Source organism: Pseudonaja textilis, chromosome Z (assembly GCF_049901715.1).
Source record: "Pseudonaja textilis isolate UNSWEBS1 chromosome Z, rPseTex1.2, whole genome shotgun sequence".
NCBI classification, from domain to species: Eukaryota; Metazoa; Chordata; class Lepidosauria; order Squamata; family Elapidae; genus Pseudonaja; species Pseudonaja textilis.
Window position 1 is genome coordinate 9,211,825 of NC_142008.1, and position 18,042 is coordinate 9,229,866.

The following is an 18,042-nucleotide window of genomic DNA, read 5'->3' on the forward strand; positions in this document are numbered from 1 at the left end:
TCTTCTGCACTGAGCTATACAGAACAGTTCAGGTGCTGAACAACTCAGGGATTCCATATAACTTCTCACCATAACTTTAGAGGCCACAGGAGACCTAGGAGTGCCTGAGACCAAAACATTCCTTGTATTATGAAGTAGGAGGAAGGGGGAAAATTGTATTTTGGGGACAACAATATAAATGTTTAAACAAATAAATGGCAAAAAATTAAGGACGTCTTGGAATCTTATACTAAATGCTGATGCTCTTGGTGCCTCTGTCTGAACTCTTAGATGATAGGAACCCGTTGAAGTTCACATGCTTGACTGGCTGGCAGCCTCCATGGCTAAATTTCTAATCCCTAAAGATTATTGGGAGCATATGCCTAAGGAATTAGTGTATTTCAGGGGTTCTCAAGGGGAGCATTCCACTTTTCTAGTTTTTAATACAGTAGTTTAGACCAGGGTTTGTCAACCTTGGAGACTTTTAAGCTATATGGACTTCAGCTCCCTAATCTTTATATGATATAGTTTTGGCCGGTCAGTCATGCTGGCTGGGGAATTCTGAGTGTTAAAGTTCATGCATCTTAAAAGTCTCCAAGGATGAGAAACATTATTTTAGATACATCAATATCATCTGCACCGCTATAACTGTCTGGTTTGGTTCTGCAACCCAACAGGACAGACACAGACTTCAGAGGATAATTAGGACTGCAGAAAAAACAATTACTATCCACCTGTCTTCCATCGAGGATCCATATACTGCACGAGTCAAAAAGAGGGCTGTGAAAATATTTATAGACCCCTCACATCCCGGACAAAAACTGTTTCAACTCCTTCCCTCAAAACGACACTATAGAGCACTGCACACCAGAACAACTAGACACAAGGACAGTTTTTCCTCAAAAACGACATCTCTGCTAAACAAATGATTCCCTTAACACTGTCCAACTATTTACAAAGTCTGCACTACTATTACTATTAATCTTCCCATCCTTCCTTTCACCCATCTCCTCCCACTTGTGACTGTATGACTGTAACCTTGTTGCTTGTATCCTTATGATTTATATGGACTGTTTCCTAGTATGATTTGATTGCTTTTTGTACCCTATGGCTATAATTAAGTGTTGTACCTCATGATTCTTGACGAATGTATCTTTTCTTGTTATGTACACTGAGAGCATTTGCACCAAGACAAATTCCTTGTGTGTCCAGTCACACTTGGCCAATAAAGAATTCTATTCTATTCTATTCTATTCTATAGCAGATTGTAAAGGACCTTTATGTCTATTTCTAAAGTGGGAGGAGTCACAACGATACATAAGGCTCAGGAAGATGCCATGAGCAAAGAAGAGGTTGTGAACCTGTAGTTCAGGCCCCTCCCGAAGCCTTCCGAACTACATTTCCCAGCGTTCATTGAGAAGGCGCCGAATTGGCCTTTTCACGAGGCCTAAGCCCCGCCTCTCCCGTGGGGCACTCCCAAGATGGCAGCGCCCATGAGCCGCGGCGACGTGTGACAAGTAACGGGGGCGATTGCGGCCTGGGCTATGAAGCTGGAGATCTGTTCCTCTTCGGCGGCTGAGAGCAGCCAGTCCGGTAGGAGGAGAGGCGGACGGAGGCGGCCTCCGCCGAAGAAGCAGCCGCCGATCGGGAAGTTGCACAAACTGGGGCTGTCGGTGAAGGGGTTCGTGGAGGCCGCGGCGGGGCCCGAGGGCGACGGCGATGGCAGCGGCTCCTCCGGGGCCCTTCAGCAGCCGGCTTGGAACGGCCGCCGGAGTCGACGGGACATGAGGCGAGAGAAGCGCAAGCTGAAGCGAGGGCGGCGGAAGCGACTCCAGATCGTCAACGGGGAAGCGAAGAGGCTGCTCCCATCACGGGCAGGCCCCGTTAGGAAGGGGATCCCGCCGCCGCTGGAAGAAGATCGAGAAGAAGAAGAAGAAGAAGTGGAAGAGGAGAAGCTGCCGCCGCCACCGCCACCGCCACCCGAGCTTCAGCCGCGGGCCCAGCAGTCCCGGTCAGCTCCCTCTGCTACGGCCGCGACTCGCAAAAGAGCCTTGCTGGCAGCCAACGAGGCGGAGCAGCGGGAGATCCGCCGCCTGGAGCGGCAATTGGGGCTCCACAAGCGCCGCAAGAAGCAGCGAGGGGGAGGCGGTCAGGAGGGGGAAGCGGCGGCGGCATCATCCTCATCCTCCTTGCCCCAAAGCTTCTCTCGGGACGGGCTGGATTACGTGCTGGGAGCGCTGAAGTCCGAGGCCGCTTTCTCGGGCCTCTACGACAATGGCCTGGCGGGAGAAGGTGAAGGAAGCGGGAGTGAAGAAGAAGAAGAAGAAGAAGAAGAAGGCCTGAGCCCGGTTGAGGACGGAAGCTCCGGGGATTTCAGCCCAGAGGAAGGAAGCGAAAGCGAAGAAGGGGAGTCCAGCCAAGAGGCTACTGGGCTGGCTGGGGGATTCTCGGTGTTCAAACCCGCAGATCTTAATGTTGCCGCGGTTGAAAAACAGACCTGCCAAGCATGGAGGAGGCCTGAGGTGAAGTGGTGCAGTGGCTGTTGAAAGCCCCCCAAATGGCCAAGCAGAGAGCCAGTTTAGTGCAGTGATTGTGTGGCTGGCCCTAAAACCAGGAGAGTTTTAGTCCTCCTTTAGACATGAAAGCAGCTGGGTGACTTAGAATCAGACGCACACACTCAGCCCAATTTATCTTACAGAGAAGTTATGAGGGCAAGATACAGGATGGGAGTGTTAGGTCCTTTTCCTGCCTTGAGGTATATATTTTTAAAAAGGCAGAATCAATAATAAACTAAATAACTCTTGAGTAAAATGGACAAGGAGTCCAGTTGGAGTCAGTGGCCCAACTACCTGTTTAGTCACACACATTGTGAGAGGTGCATTTCTCATGGTTGCCTTTGTTAGTTCGAGGTCCAGGTTTTGTCATGATATCAGTTATGGCGGAAGAGTGGTTTGTGCACTAACATTCTCATTGCTGATAATATACAAGAAAGATGCATTTTCATCGCTAATAATTAATTTGTTTAATAAAACAAGTTTGTCTTTTTTATATAGAATCCTAACCAAGTTGCTGTAAAGCATGTTCCTCCTCAAATGCGAATTTCCGAAGAGCCAGTAGATTCCAAAAAGAAAGAAGAATTGGAAAGACTAAAGAAAACAGTGAAAGGTCTGATTAATAGGTAAGACTGAAATTGTGCTAATTTCCATACTCTATGAAAGAATAGAGATTCCATCTCATTTGCACAACTTTGATTTGTTTTTGCTCCTTCTTTAGCTCATCAGAGCTGGCTTAAAATCACAGAGTTGTAAAGATCCATAGAATCCAATTTCCTAGTCAGGACAAAAATCCAAAATAAATCCGAACACTCTCTACCTTTTGCTTTAAGACATCCTACTAACCATCTTTCTAGGTAACTGCTTCTCTTTCAAGTTTCTCTTACAGTTCAAAATATTTTTCTCCTAATGTTCAACCAGAACCTTCCTTTAAGACTAATATCTTGAATGCCTTCTGTATGAGTTTGGAAGTGGTTAGCCTATCCTCATCTTTTCTTACTATAAGCAAAACTTTCTCAGGTTCTCCAATCTCTCTTGATAAAACTTGGTTTCAAACCTCTTGATCATCTTCACTGTTTTTTTATGAATATAAATCTATTTATGTATCTAAAACAGTATGTGTAGTCGTCGATTTACAACAATTTGTTTAGTGACTATTTGAAGTTACAATGACACTGAAAAAAGGACTTATGACTGTTTTTTCACACTTACAACTATTATAGCATTCCTGTAGTCATGTGATCAAAATCTAGACACCTGGCAACTGATTTGTATTTATGACAGTTGCATTGTTCCGGGGTCATATGGTCATCTTTTGCAACCTGACAAGCAAAGTCAACGGGGAAGCCAAATTCACTTAACAAACGTACTACTAATTTAACAACTGTAGTGATTCACTTATTAACTGTGGCAAGAAAGGTCATAAAATGGGACAAAACTCACTTAACAAATGTCTCACTTAGCAACAGCAATTTTAGATTTAATTGTTGGTTGTAAGTCGAAGACTACCTATATAGTGCCTCATAGCTTAACACAGTAACCAAGGGAGTGTATGAGCACATTACTTTTATTAATGCAAGTTTCATAAGTTGCATTATCAAGCCAGGTATTCCACATCCTATATTTTTTCATTTCACTTTTTCCTGATGGAAGAATTTGCACCGTATTAAATGATTTAAATAGCAGAGTGAAACCTCTTAAGGAGAGATAGATACATAGATATATACTGTGCCTATCATTGCTATTTCTTTTACAGAGTGGTAAAAGCAATGCTAAGCAAAGAAAAAATAAGAAGAAATAATCCAAATAAATTAAAAGCATGAAAGAATATAAACTTAGCAATATCCTTAAGTCTAATTTGCAGCAATGCCATGCAATGTATGCTTATGTACTTTGATTGATTAAGTGCCTTCAAGTCAGAGGTGATTCTTAGCAACTATATAGATAAACTTTCTCCAGGAAGTCTGTACAAATTCTCAGTCATCCAGGTCATGGTTATCCCAAAGGTGCTTTTTCAGGAGGCAACTTGTTTTTTCTTTGAAGATGTTTCACTTCTCATTCTTCAGCTCTGACAGGATGCTGGGGAATGGAAGGATCTATATTCCTTGCAGACAGCTGGTAATTTGCATCCTTTTGGAGGGTCATTGAAGCACTTGGAGGTTTATCTGTGTCCTCAGGGTCACCTGAGTAGTGCTAATGGTTCCTGTAGTCTTGGATTTTTTCCTGTGGAAATCCATTCCTACTCCCATACTGTTCAATGGTATGAACACCCTTTGAATGGTGTGAGAGTAAGAATGGATTTCCAGAAGAAAAATTGCAGACTCAGGAACCAGGAGCACAACTCAGGTGACCCTGAGGACACAGATAAACCTCCAAGTGCTTCAACGACCCTCCAAAAGGATGCAAATTTCTCCAGGAAGTATTTAATAGGGCTGCTAATGGTAATATGAAAATGCAGGTTTCAATTTTACTCTTGCTTATGTGATTGCTTCCTACTAGGTTGAGTGAATCAAATCTAGCCTCCATCAGTGGGCAGTTGGAAGAACTGTATATGACAAACAGTAGAAAAGATATGAATGAAACATTAACAGATATTCTTATTGGTGCTTGTGTTATGGAATCAGCAGTGCCATCCCGACTCCTGTTGGAGCATGTTCTTTTGGTTGGTGTTCTTCATCAGACTGTGGGAATCGAGGTAACTTTTCTTCATAGTTCTTTGTCACACACAAATTGGGAATGTAGTATAGGTACTCCATGACTTACGATCAAGTTGACCCCAAACAAGATAATTGTTAAGCAAGTTTTGCTCCATTTTTATGACTTTTCTTGCCATAGTTGTCAAATGTTGCAGTTGTTAAGTTAGTAACAGGTTGTTAAGTGAATTTGGTTTCCCCATTTACTTTGCTTATCAAAAAGTTACAAAGAGTGATCACATAACCCCAGGACACTGCAATAATCATAAATATGATCCAGTTGCCAAGCATCTGAATTTTAATCACATGGCCATGGGAATGCTGCTATGTTTGTAAGCATAAAAAATGATCCTAAGTCTCTTATTTCTGTTCCGTTGTAACTTTGAACAGACACTAAACGAATGATAGTAAGTTGAGGACTACCTGTAAAATTCATTATTGGGCACTAATTATGTTCCAGTAATTTTATAATACCTTGGTACCTGTTTTGAAACATTAAAGTCTCGTTCAAATGTAACTGTTAGTAGAATGGCAGAATGTAGAAGAAAAAATGCTTACAAGAAATAATTATTGAAGCAGCAAATGTTACCATGAAACGGTGAAGATTTTTCATATTGATAGAAAAATCACTTTTTCCTATTTCTGTAATTCCTAGCCTTAGCCTTTATTATATTATGTTAGCAATAATTTACTCATCAGAACAGCTTTGACACTAATTTCTAAGATTGTATTCCCAATATTGATCTAACAAAATGATATTCCACCATTTGACTATATTTTTAACTGCTCCAGTGGCAGATATATAGTGAGAGAAGTTTAATTTAAAGAGCTTTTTGTATATATGTGTACTCTTACCTCTCTGATAGTCTTATATATATTTAAAAAAAAACATTTGTGGTGAGAGTTGTGTTGTGCCCACTTTCATCAATATTTGTTAGGCATTCCAAGTTAAAAAACATAGACTTAATTATGCAGTGATAGAGTAGTGCGATATTTAATAACATATCTATGCAAATCCTAAAAATTTGAATAGAGTAGATGGCGACACTGGTGATGTTACCTAATTTGAGTAATAAAAGCCTGCAAGAAAACACCAAATTCGGAGAGCAAAAAAGGCCCCTTCATTTCAACCCTGAGCTACAAATATTCTCCATTATTGATATACATCGTAATTAGCACTATAATTTTTAATAAATTTTACAAAGCTGAAGATAATGCCCTTTTCTGGTTAGCAATTTATGGCCACAACGCTAGTTATGTATATTACTAGGTTTTAGTTTTCAAAATAAAGACATAACCAGTCAATGCTTTAACTGTCTTTTTTATATTTGCATGTATGTAAATCTATTCCAGGTTGGTGCTCATTTTCTGGAAACTGTGGTGAGGAAATTTGATGACATCTACAAAAGCGAAGCCGAAGGGAAAGAATGCGAGAACTTGCTGGTTTTAATTGCTAATTTATATAATTTTTATGTAGTTCATTCAGTGCTGATCTTTGACATCTTAAAGAAGCTTGTTAGCACTTTTTCTGGAAAGGACATTGAACTGATCTTGGTGCTGCTGAAGAACGTGGGCTTTTCCTTGAGGAAGGAAGATGCCCTAGGACTAAGGGAACTTATCAATGAGGTCCAGAAAAAAGCAAATGCAATGGGGAAACAATTCCAGGACCAGTCAAGGGTATGAATGAATTTTTAAAAAACAAGTTCTTAGAACAGTATTTCTTCAGCCTTAGCAGCTCTTAAGTTATATGGACTTCAATTCCCAGAATTCTCCAGCCAATTTGCTGGCTGGGAATTCTGGAGGTTGACATCCACATATCTTAAAGTTGCCAAGGTTAAGGAATACTATTTTAAATCATTCTTATTAAGAGGAGAATTTGGCAGAAGTTTCATGCATTTATAGTTTGTACTTCCTGAGACACCACATGAAGAGGTTTATTTCCTATCTGTGATTAAACATTAAACTGTGCCTCTTTGTCATCAAAGTCTGTAGGGAGACCAGTAGTAGCAAGATGAAGTCATCTTCTTTCAGAAAGTAGACAGAAATTGGAGATCACATTTCTCCTTTTAGTAGCACAGATGGTGATAACATGGATGACCTTATTTGTATGATGTGGGTGGAAGTGTAAAATATCATAAAATCTTATTGTAAATACTTAGCTTTTCAAATACAACATTTTTGTAATTTCAGGCCTTTTGCCAATAGATTTGCTAAAGTAGAGCAGTGTTGTTAGTTTTTTTTTTATTTGAAGACTGCATCAAAAAGACATTGACTTACTTAAAAATAATAATCCTTAGTGATTATACAGTAAAAAAAAAAAGCCTAAGCTTAAGCATGTTCTGAGTAATAAAAAACATCCATCCAAACCCTGTAAAATGTTAACTTCCGTGCAGTCATCAGGAACTGAACTCACCCCAGGAATGGTATATTTTTTACAGATGTAAATCCCCTACTAAATAGTACTTTTTAAAATTAACAAATTAATATTGGCTGGAGAAGAAACTCAGCGAAATGTTTTATTTTATTGGGAAAGTTTTAACATGCGTTGTGGAGTTCAGTATGAAATAGTGGCTTAGCTGCAGTTTCTTTTTCATATCTGTATTGAAAAAGAATCATGTTTTAAATAATAATGCAGGACTGTTATATTTTTCAAAGGTTTGCTTTATGCTGGAGATTATGTCGGCGCTAAAAAACAATGACATGAGGAAAATTCCTGGTTATGACCCAGAACCCACTGAAAAATTACGAAAACTACTGAGAACATTGGTAAAACAGAATAAATATTTGTTCCTTTTTAAAAATCTGTATGGTATTTTTAATAGGATTTAAACATTAAGATCTGCTAATATAATGAAGATTTTGAAACTATTAATATAAAGCTGTAGCAAAATAGAATTAAGTTTGCAGGAACTGAATTGACTGATACCTCTGTTATTTATTTAAAAATATCCCAGGGTCAAATAAAATACGATCTTGAACTTTTGGTTTCATCTGAATATGGGAAAGATGAACAGTAATCATACTGACCAATCTTGCAATATAAATATATTTTTAAGAAAAGAAAAGGGTTGCTATAAACACACTTTTTTTCCCCTACAGACACACAATAGTAGTTCCGGAAAAGAATCTCAACTTCGTGTGTCATTGGAATCTCTCCTCAGAGCTGATCAGGTTGGTCGTTGGTGGATTGTTGGGTCCTCTTGGAGTGGTGCTCCGATGATTGACAGCACAAACAACAAAACTGAACAAATACTACCTGTGGGAAAGGTAATGGTACCCTAATATTTTTCTAGTAGTACAGTTTAAATAGTTTCTCAACACATTATGCTGTTTTTCTTCTACTAAGGTTTTTTTTTTAATTGACATGAAGGAATATGATGGTGGTAGGGTTCCTTGGAAATTGATATGTTTCAAATTGTTTTCAGTGGTGACTGAAGTACAAAATACTGCATTCTTACCTAGTTGGAAGAATGAGTAGAGTCTTCCTATTTTTAATGCCCACCACTTTTTTTTTTCAGTCTTCCTATTAGCTTTCCTTTCAAATCTAAATGCTGAACAGCAAGTAGCTGGACTTATTATTCAGTGACCACACAATAGTCAACAATAATCTGCAATAATTATACAATTAAATATATGTAAACTCTCACTATGATTTAGACAGCCATATAAATTTTACAAATAAGTAAATAAATCTGGCTAGAAACACCATTACCAGCATACAAAAACTTTTCAAAAACTCCTGTCTAGACCTACTTTACTACATAATACATCACTTGAGAGAAGCTAATACTACATCAGCCTCACTGTTAAATTTGTTTCTGCTCTTTATTTGCCTAAAGCATTGAAGACATGATTTTAAAAACTAAAATGTTAATAATTTACATAATATTTCCTTCTTAACCCTTCAGGTAAACTCAAAAATTCTGAAACTCGCTTGTAAGCAAAGAATGAATACTGATATCAGAAGAAATATATTTTGCATCTTGATGACAAGTGAAGATTTTTTGGATGCCTTTGAAAAACTTTTGAAGTAAGTCTGTACTTATCAGGGCAATTGAAGATATTTACAGAAACACGAACAAAATCTATCACCATAGTGGCTGCAAGAGATAGAAAAAAGAGGATTTCTTCTGCTTGAGGCAAAGAAACAGAATAAGAGATCAAGAAGCGATCACTAACAACAGATTAGCTCCAAGCTTAGGCAAGACTGAAATCTGAGTTTTCTCCTGAGAACAGCTAAGCTAAACTCTCTTTAGGTCAACTAGGCCAATTTTGATATTCATATGTGAGGACTTGCTTATGGTTAAGAAATATACACAAATGTGCCTAGGGATTCTACAGATTAAGAGGCAAAAGTATTGTTATACATGTTATTGTGTAAAAACTATGAACTATCTGGTGTATAAAGAAATTGAGTCTTCAGCTACAGATAACTTAAGCCACTGACCAAATAGCTTTGGTAATATTTAGTTTAGCAATAAAAGACATAAAATACTAGCTGCATATATATTTATATATTGAGATTTTTGGCACGATTATGAATCTATTTCTATATACTTTCAGCATCTTTAGAAGTTAATTGCATTTCTTTGATCTTTTTGGCTGACATTCTCCCAGGGAATTTTCTATGGCATTATTTGTTCTAAATTGCAAGTTTTGCTTAGTTGATCTAACTGAAACATAGCTTAGTATAAAGTGAAGCACTTATGTTCCAATGAAAGAATCTGGTAGTTCATTGCAGTAAAAAATAATTAAATGATGCAAGTATTTCTGCATCTTACACTCTGCATTGTAGTATGAAGCATTTTTCATTTTAATTGATTTTAGTATTGCCAAGTCTTTGACAGGAAGGCTAAATCAGGCTTCTTTGGACAGAACAGGTACTGCCCAAGTTAAGACTCTGTCCTGCCAATTTTTCCTGATTTTCTTTTGTGGTCCATCTCAAGAAGAAATATGATTCATTCCTGCCAGACTTTTTGCTGAGGCAGCCAGTGAGGTCTCATTAATGCTGATTATATTTATATCATTAGTTGGATTGAGTTTCCTAACACCCTCAATTAGGAATTAGAAAAACTTGGAAGGTAGTTTCTCCTTGATAACTGCCACTAGTAACTTCTTTTTTTTCTGTATTCAGAGAGATTATTGTTAATCAGGAAATTAAAGGGAGCTTTTTTTTCAGTTCTTTTGATTGCCAGGGTATTTAAATATGAATGCAAGTTGGACTTTTTCCTATAACCGTTACATTCTTTCTTCAATTAAAATATTATGAACTTTGCACCCATTTCTAGACAAACTTCAGAAATACATTTTTAAGCATATATACAAAAACCTTCCTCAATTGGAGGACTTCCTGATGGAAGATGAAATCCAACACATCAAAAATTATCCAAATAGAGAAGAATAAAATAGAAATATTTCACAGATGAGTGATAAGTTGGGGGTTTTCAAACTAGGCGACTTTAAGATGTGTGGACTTTAACTTTAAAATCTGCAGGCTTCAGTTACCAGAATTCTCTAAATACTAGTTGAGAAATTCTGAGAACTAAAAGCTACACATCTTAAAAGTTGCCAAGTGTGATGAACACTATACTAGATTGATCTAAACCAGGGCTCTCCAAACTTGCCAACTTTAAGACTTGTGGACTTCAATTCCCAGAATTGAAGTCCACAAGCCTCAAAGTTGCCAAGCTTGGAGACCTCTGATCTAAATTGTCCTAGAAGGGACTGATCATAATAGTTCTTAGGCTGGCAAAAGTACCTTTAGAATGTTTTGGTATAAAAAGTTTAGAAAACAGGATTTTCATTATGACAATTTATTCATTAGGCTTAAGCTTAAAGACCAACAGGAGAGAGAGATAGCCCATATCCTCCTAGATTGTTGCCTGCAAGAGAAGACTTACAATCCCTTCTACGCATATTTATCCGCCAAGTTCTGTGAATACGAAAAGCGATTTCAGGTGAGTGCAAAGCTTGTTTTATTTTTTTGCCAGTTACACAGTTGACATTCTGAGAATAAAAAGGATATTATCAAATAATAAACCTATGGCTTCGAAAGATACTTATTTTAGGCCATGAGTTTGTGGAAGCAAAGAAAAGCATTAAATGCTTACACTTGACTGTAAATCACCCCCTGTCCAAAAGGAGACCCTGATGTGAAAAGGCAACAGAGCTGAGCTGCACAATACTTTGTGTGCAGAAGAGCTCAGCATCTCTTCAGCTGGAGGTTTCAGACTAATTTTAGAAGGGTTCTGTCTTCCCCTTCACCCCAAATCTCAACTCTCTTCTCAATCTTAAATATATTTTAAAGGAAGAAAAGACCAAAGGCCAGGTTGTGTTCTCACCTCTGTTTCAGCCTTCTGAAAAACAGAGTAAAATTTGAGACTCGGGAGCGCTACAAAGCCGATTTCGTCCCCCCGATGTAGCTGAATCCTTTCTCCTCTAAAAAAAATAGCTGTCTCCTGATATTATAGTAGGTAGTTTTGGCAAGAAGGAAAAGCGCTTGGAAATGAAGAGATCTCTCCTGTACTGTGATTCATTTGTTTTATTTATTTGGTTTTTAGATCCAGACACTTATTGGTGATTCTGGGTAGCTTGCAGATAATTAAAACCCATCTTTAAAACATTTAAATGTTGGGAGGACCAAATTAGATCTACAGTATAACACCATTGCTAGTGCATGACAGGACTACATATAAATCTAAACCAGAGGCAGCTGAGGTGTTAAGCTCCTGAAAGCTGACAGGATCAGGTCAGAGGTGGTATCCAGCAGGTTCTAACCAGTTCTGGAGAACCGGTAGCGGAAATGTTGAGTAGATCAGAGAACCGGCAAATACCACCTCTGACTGGCCCCGCCCCCATCTATTTTCTGCCTCCCATTGAGTCTCAGCTGATTCGCTGGATCTTCTTTTGTTGTCCTGCACAGAAGAATGGAGCTGGAAAGCAGGTTAGTGGGGTGGGGAGGGAACGGAGATTTTGCGGTATCCTTCCCCTGCCACACCAACCAAGCCACGCACACAGAACCAGTAGCAATTTTTTTTAATCCCACCACTGGATCAGGTCTATAGAAGCCTCAGAAGGGATACTGTTCCGTGGGGCAGGCTATCAAGAGAGAAGGCATGCCTGCTGAGTCCCATAAGCTGGCATTCTTTCCTTGATGGGACTTGGAGCACCCAAAACCTGTGAGATGTTATTGCAAAAATTGGGAGAGAGGCAGTCCTCCACATGTCCAGGCCCTGTGCATGAAGGGTTTTATCTATAATCATCAGCACCTTGATTTGCACTCGGAAACAATGGCGGCTCATTGATCTCATGGTGGCTGGAAGGACTTGACTTTCCTCAAAAAAGATTGCTTTCTGTGGCTGTCAATCTTCGGCAACTTTCAGCATGTCAGCTTAACTGTGAAATAGAAGATAACAGAATAACAGAGTTTGAAGGAGCCTTGGAGGTCTTTTAGTCCAACACATCCTTCTAGATGTGCTCTTAGGGGACGTGTTGAAACACTGTTTTGTTATAATGCTTTCTGCTTTTATTTTGTCAATTAGATCACATTCCAGTTCAGTATTTGGGACAAAATCAGAGATTTAGGAAGCCTGTCCACCACTGCTTTCTCCAACTTAGTTAAACTTGTGACTCACCTGCTAAAGACTAAATGGCTCTCTCTTACTGTCTTCAAGGTAAATGAAGTTATTTTTTAAAAAAATGTTTCCAGCTGTCAAGCTCATGCATAGCGCATGTGTGGTTTTGTTTGCAATTCCTCCTGTCAAGGCAGAATATGTGACACATTAAATCTCAAAGGAGAAACATCAACATATACTTTTTTTGTGTGTGCTAGTTTTCATTTTGCATGTAGTCCTTAACTTATGACCAGTTGCTTAATAACCATTTAAAGTTACAACAGACTCAAAAGGGGGAGCTTCGTATAGCCTGTAAAGCACTATTCCAGGTTCTGTTTCAAACTTATTCTAGCAGATTCCCTCACTTTTCAGGAATCACACCATGTAAATGATTAGGGTACTTGGATTTCAAAAGAAGGATTTTCAGTACCAGAGCAGAGAGGTTGTGGTAAGACATAGGGTGCCAGGTGCCCTGGGAGGCCTGGCGCATGCCACCTTCTAGCTCTGCTTGGATTTGGTCAGGAAGGATTTTCCCCTGAGTAAAGAGGCATGTGGGGCTTGTGCCAGATGTCAGGGCTCCAACAAATCCACCCCCATTCAAATCATAAGTCTCTAGCCGCATCTCAGAAAAGAAAATAGATTTATTAAAAGTGGCCATGTTGGAGTTGAGCTGGGTGCAGCCAGTTCTAAATTACATCATATATTTCCCCTTTGACCCTGGTCTTCCCCCCCACCCCAGCCCCTGGATGTGACTTCTCCAATGGGACACATCCATCTCCAAGAGTCATCCATCATGCTCTCCAATAACGTTATGCTCTGACAACTTTGAGCTGCTGGGGTGATTATCTAGGCATTTAAGGAATGCCTTATTTTCCCCCACTCCCTTTTTCTGGCAGCTAAAAAGACCAAAGGAGTATCTTTTTAGTTGACATTCGGCTCCCCTCGCTTCCTGAAGGTGACCTGTACAACACAAAAAGAAAACAGATTTATTACAGGTATAGAACTCAGGGTTGTGGGAAACAAAAAAACCTCCGCCCAGGTTTGGTTGGGTTTTCTGCATGGAACCTTGTCACAAGGCGATCAGCTTGGGCGTTCCTACTCTTTACCCAAGGTGCCTCTGATAAAAGGTAGCCCTTCCACTTGATTAAATATTGAAGTTGTCTCCTGTACCACCTCGAATCGAGAATTCGCTGCACCTCATAATGGGTTTGGCCCCCTATGACCACAGGATATGACCGTGGTGGGATCGACCGTGTAAAATAAGTCTATTACAGTCCAGATCATCGTATCAATCATCTTTTTAGTTGACACCAGGCCTCCTACAGTCTCCCCCACCCCACTGAGCTTTTCACCTCACATAGGACTCTTTTCATTAACAACCTGGTTATCCCAGCTAATAGTAGATGGGCCTGCTCTTTTGTTGCTCCTGCCCTATGGAACAACCCTCCTGGCCTTCCGTAAGAGCCTAGAGAGCTGCCTCTGCCAGTTAGCTTGGAGCTCCAATGGGAGAGCGTCCCAGTGGAGGTGATCAATCGATTAACAACAGATCTCACCTCCCTCCCTCCCTCGCTCCTTGTCCTCCCCGTCTTTTAATTGAGTCTCCATGTTTGGATTTCATATTAACTTATTTACGTTTTTAGATTATTTAGTTTTTATTCTTTATGATTGAAAGCCGCCCATAGTTTACCTTAAGATAAAATGGGTTGTCTACAGATTTTATCAATAAATAATGAGTGAGATCTTCATTTAAGAACCGCAGTCAGGAGTTCCAGGATTGTGGTCAACGAGCAAAGCAGTCACAGTGATATCTTGCTTAAAGACCGCTTTTCTCAACAACTGAGATTCCAGTCCCATTTGTGGTCATAAGTCAAGGACTAACTGCACTGACTAATAGGGTGTAATAACTTTAAGGTTTAAGTAAATGGCTGTCATGATTGGACATTAAACTCTTGCTATAAGTTCAAGCAATTGAAGCCATCTTAGGGAAATACTGCTGACTTTTCTTTTCCATTAATGTACAGTAGATGTTCAGTATATCACACTAAGTGATAGTATTTTGAAAAATATGTGGTAAGTTGACAGTGGGAGTATGCACACTTTAAAAATGAATTTTGAAATAATGTTTTGGCCCTCGTGCAAGCACAGCACTGTCTTTGCTGAGCCTCGGGGGAATCAGGCCGATTTAGACACCAGCAGAGAGGCCTTGTCGTCGGGCAAAGCTGTCATCCAGATCATTTTTGAAGCACAAACAGGCCTAATGAGAGGATTTGCTTTGATCTGATCTTCCCTTTCTTTTGAATTAGGTGATTGAATTCAGTGACTTAGATAAGCCAAAAGTTAACTTTCTGCGACAGGTGTTGTCTGCATTATTCCTAGAAACGGAACAAGAAGTTCTCAACCATATGTTTGAAAAGTAAGTCTTCTTGAGTAGGAGTTCTGGGCCATTTTTATAATTAGAAAAGGGAATTTGTTTGTTAGTTTGCTTTTAAATTAATAGTCCTGGTGCACCTTGCAGCAAATGTTTACACAGCATCTCAGTACTTCTGCTGAGCCCAGATGGAAGTATTGAGTAGCTTAACCAACCAAGCCATAAAATTAGTGACACAGGTAGCCTCTTCTGCTTGGTAATGGCAAGAGCACTTAGACTTATATACCGCTTCACAGTGTGTTCTAGCCCTCTCTAAGCGGTTTGCAGAGTCAGCCTATTGCCCCCAACAATCTGGGTCCTCATTTTACTCACCTCGGAAGGATGGAAGGCTGAGTCAACCTTGAGCCTGGTGAGCATTGAACTGCCAAATGGAATGCAGGCAGCAGGCAGCAGAGGTAGCCTGCAGTACTGCACTCTAACCACTGTGCCACCATGGCAACTGTGCAAAACTACACTGGCACCGAAAGAAAAAGCCTTATGACTTATGTCTTCAGATTTAAAACCATTACAAGTCGGGGGGAGCCAGATTTGCTTAATGACTGATGATGATTGACTTAACAATTGTGGCCAAAAAAAAAAAAGGAAATTCTGACCCCAGACCAAGGACTGCCTGTATAAATCTTGTTCATCTGATACAAGTAGTCTTCGGCTTATGACCACAGTTGAGCCCAAAATTTCTGTTGTTAAATGAGACATTTTTTTAATTGGATTTTGCCCCATTTAACAACCTTTCTTGCTCCAGTTAAAGTGAATTACAGCAGTTGTTAGTAACAGTTGTTAAGTGTCTCTGGCTTCCCCACTGACTTTGTCCGACAAAGTCCGCAAAAGGTGATCGCACAATCTTGGGAGAAACTGCCATGGTCATAAATATGAACCAGTTGAAGCATCTGAATTTTGATTATGTGACCATGGGGAAGCTACAACAGTCATAAGTGTGAAAAACAGTTATAAGTCCATTTTTTCAATACTGTTGCAACTCTGAACGATCACTAAATGAGCCTAGCACTGTGAATCTAGCACTAGCTTATTGCTTTTTATTATTATATATATTTATTTATGTATATCCCACCTTTATTATTTTTACAAATAACTCAAGGCAGCACACATATCCAACACACCTTCTTCCTCCTGTTTTCCTCACCCTGTGAGGTGGGTTGGGCTGAGAGAGCGAGAGTGTCTGCCCCAAAGTCACCCAGCTGGCTTTCATGGCTGAGGCAGGACTTGAACTCACAGTCTATCCCTGTACCTTAGCTACTATGATGCCTTATCGTTGTCTAAAAGAAAATGCAAACCGTCTAAAACATGGTTTTCTTATTTTCCAGGTTGGCTGACAATCCCAAGATGGGGATGCTACATGAAGGCTTGAAGCTTTTTCTGACACATTTCTTGATGAAAAATACTCAAGCTCACCCAGATATTAAAGAAGGTGCTTTACTAAAAGAGAAAATTGATCTTGTAACTCAAACGCTGAAAGCAAAAGAATCGAGAGTGAAATTATAATAGCAAGAACATGCTATAGAGTTTCCCTTATGAAAAATAGAGAAAATGTTTGGGTAATGTGGTGTCATATGATCTACAAATGTCATTGTTCTATATAACTTCACAAAAACATGGAATAAGGTTTTATATTGAGATTTATATGCATATATTTAGAAATATATGCACATATAAATAATCAGGGCTTTTAGACAAGACAAAATCACCAATGAACATTGGGAGATTTGGGGCAAAAAATGAAGTTTTATTTCAAATGTACCTTGATATTTTACTTTCTTTTAAAGCTACACTTGGAGCATTGAGTGGGATTTATACATAATAAATAGTAATCATGTACAAGTTAATTTTATATTTCTCATCCCATTTTATTCTGTTAGTAAATTTTTATTTTGTTTTAATGCGGAAGCTTAAATTCCCTACTGTTTTGCTAAATTACCATTGTGTATAATTTAAAGATGTACTTTCTACATACAGTAAATGAGAATGTCATACTTTAATAAAAATAATACATAATTTTTATATTACTGATTCATCTTACTACTATAACTTATTTGTACTAGTAATTCTCCCTTGTGAGATGGATGGGCCTTGTGTTCTCTTACAGATCAGTTCGGTAATGCTGCCAAAAATACTATATGGCTGCAGGGATCAGATGTTGATCTCAAGTAGCTCAATAATTTGAAATAAGTGTAGATTTGTCAGATAAAACTCAGATTCCCCAAAGTCTGTAGGACCAGAAAGCGTACATGCACATACACTCCATACACACACACACACACACACACACACACACACACACACACACACAAAATAGGAATAGAAATAAAATAAGGCCATTTTTTTAGAATGCTCCAGGACCTACATTTGCTAAATTGCCAGTCACCCAGGAATTAGATCTCCAAGATATCTGAAGACAGTAGGTTGGACACAGCTTTATTTAATGGCTCTTTCAACTCCACTTGGCCCCAAGGATAGCCCCTCTGACCCGGTGGGGGAGAGAGAGAGAGAGAGAGATTTTCTCCTGGCGGGGCCTTGTTTGCAGTGTTAGCTGGCAGAAAGCTGCCTTTAGGGCCCAGCTGGGGCCGTATCAAGATAAGGACCTTTATTCCCCTCCAGCTGAGTAAACCAAAATAAATGGCGTTTTGGTGGTAAATCAATGCGCTCTGTTTATGGGTGGGAAGTCCCTCCTGAACACCCAGATCCAAGGGAAGGAAAGCCCTCCTCCCCTTTGTCTGGTTGCACTATAAGCAAAGGCAGTTGCAGGTTAAGTGTCCCTTAAG

The 18,042-nt window shown here is 39.4% G+C and overlaps 1 protein-coding gene across 1 annotated transcript; it reads left to right on the top strand.

Annotated features, from left to right (window-relative positions):
• Window positions 1–1,430: 1,430 nt before the first annotated feature.
• On the top strand, window positions 1,431–17,283 carry NOM1 (nucleolar protein with MIF4G domain 1). Its single transcript, XM_026718316.2, has 11 exons — window positions 1,431–2,501; window positions 3,033–3,157; window positions 5,031–5,226; window positions 6,578–6,901; window positions 7,880–7,990; window positions 8,324–8,491; window positions 9,133–9,254; window positions 11,049–11,181; window positions 12,766–12,897; window positions 15,141–15,250; window positions 16,588–17,283. Exons 1-11 carry the CDS (start codon window positions 1,524–1,526, stop codon window positions 16,763–16,765), a joined length of 2,577 nt encoding a protein of 858 aa, XP_026574101.1. The 5' UTR covers window positions 1,431–1,523; the 3' UTR covers window positions 16,766–17,283.
• Window positions 17,284–18,042: the final 759 nt, after the last annotated feature.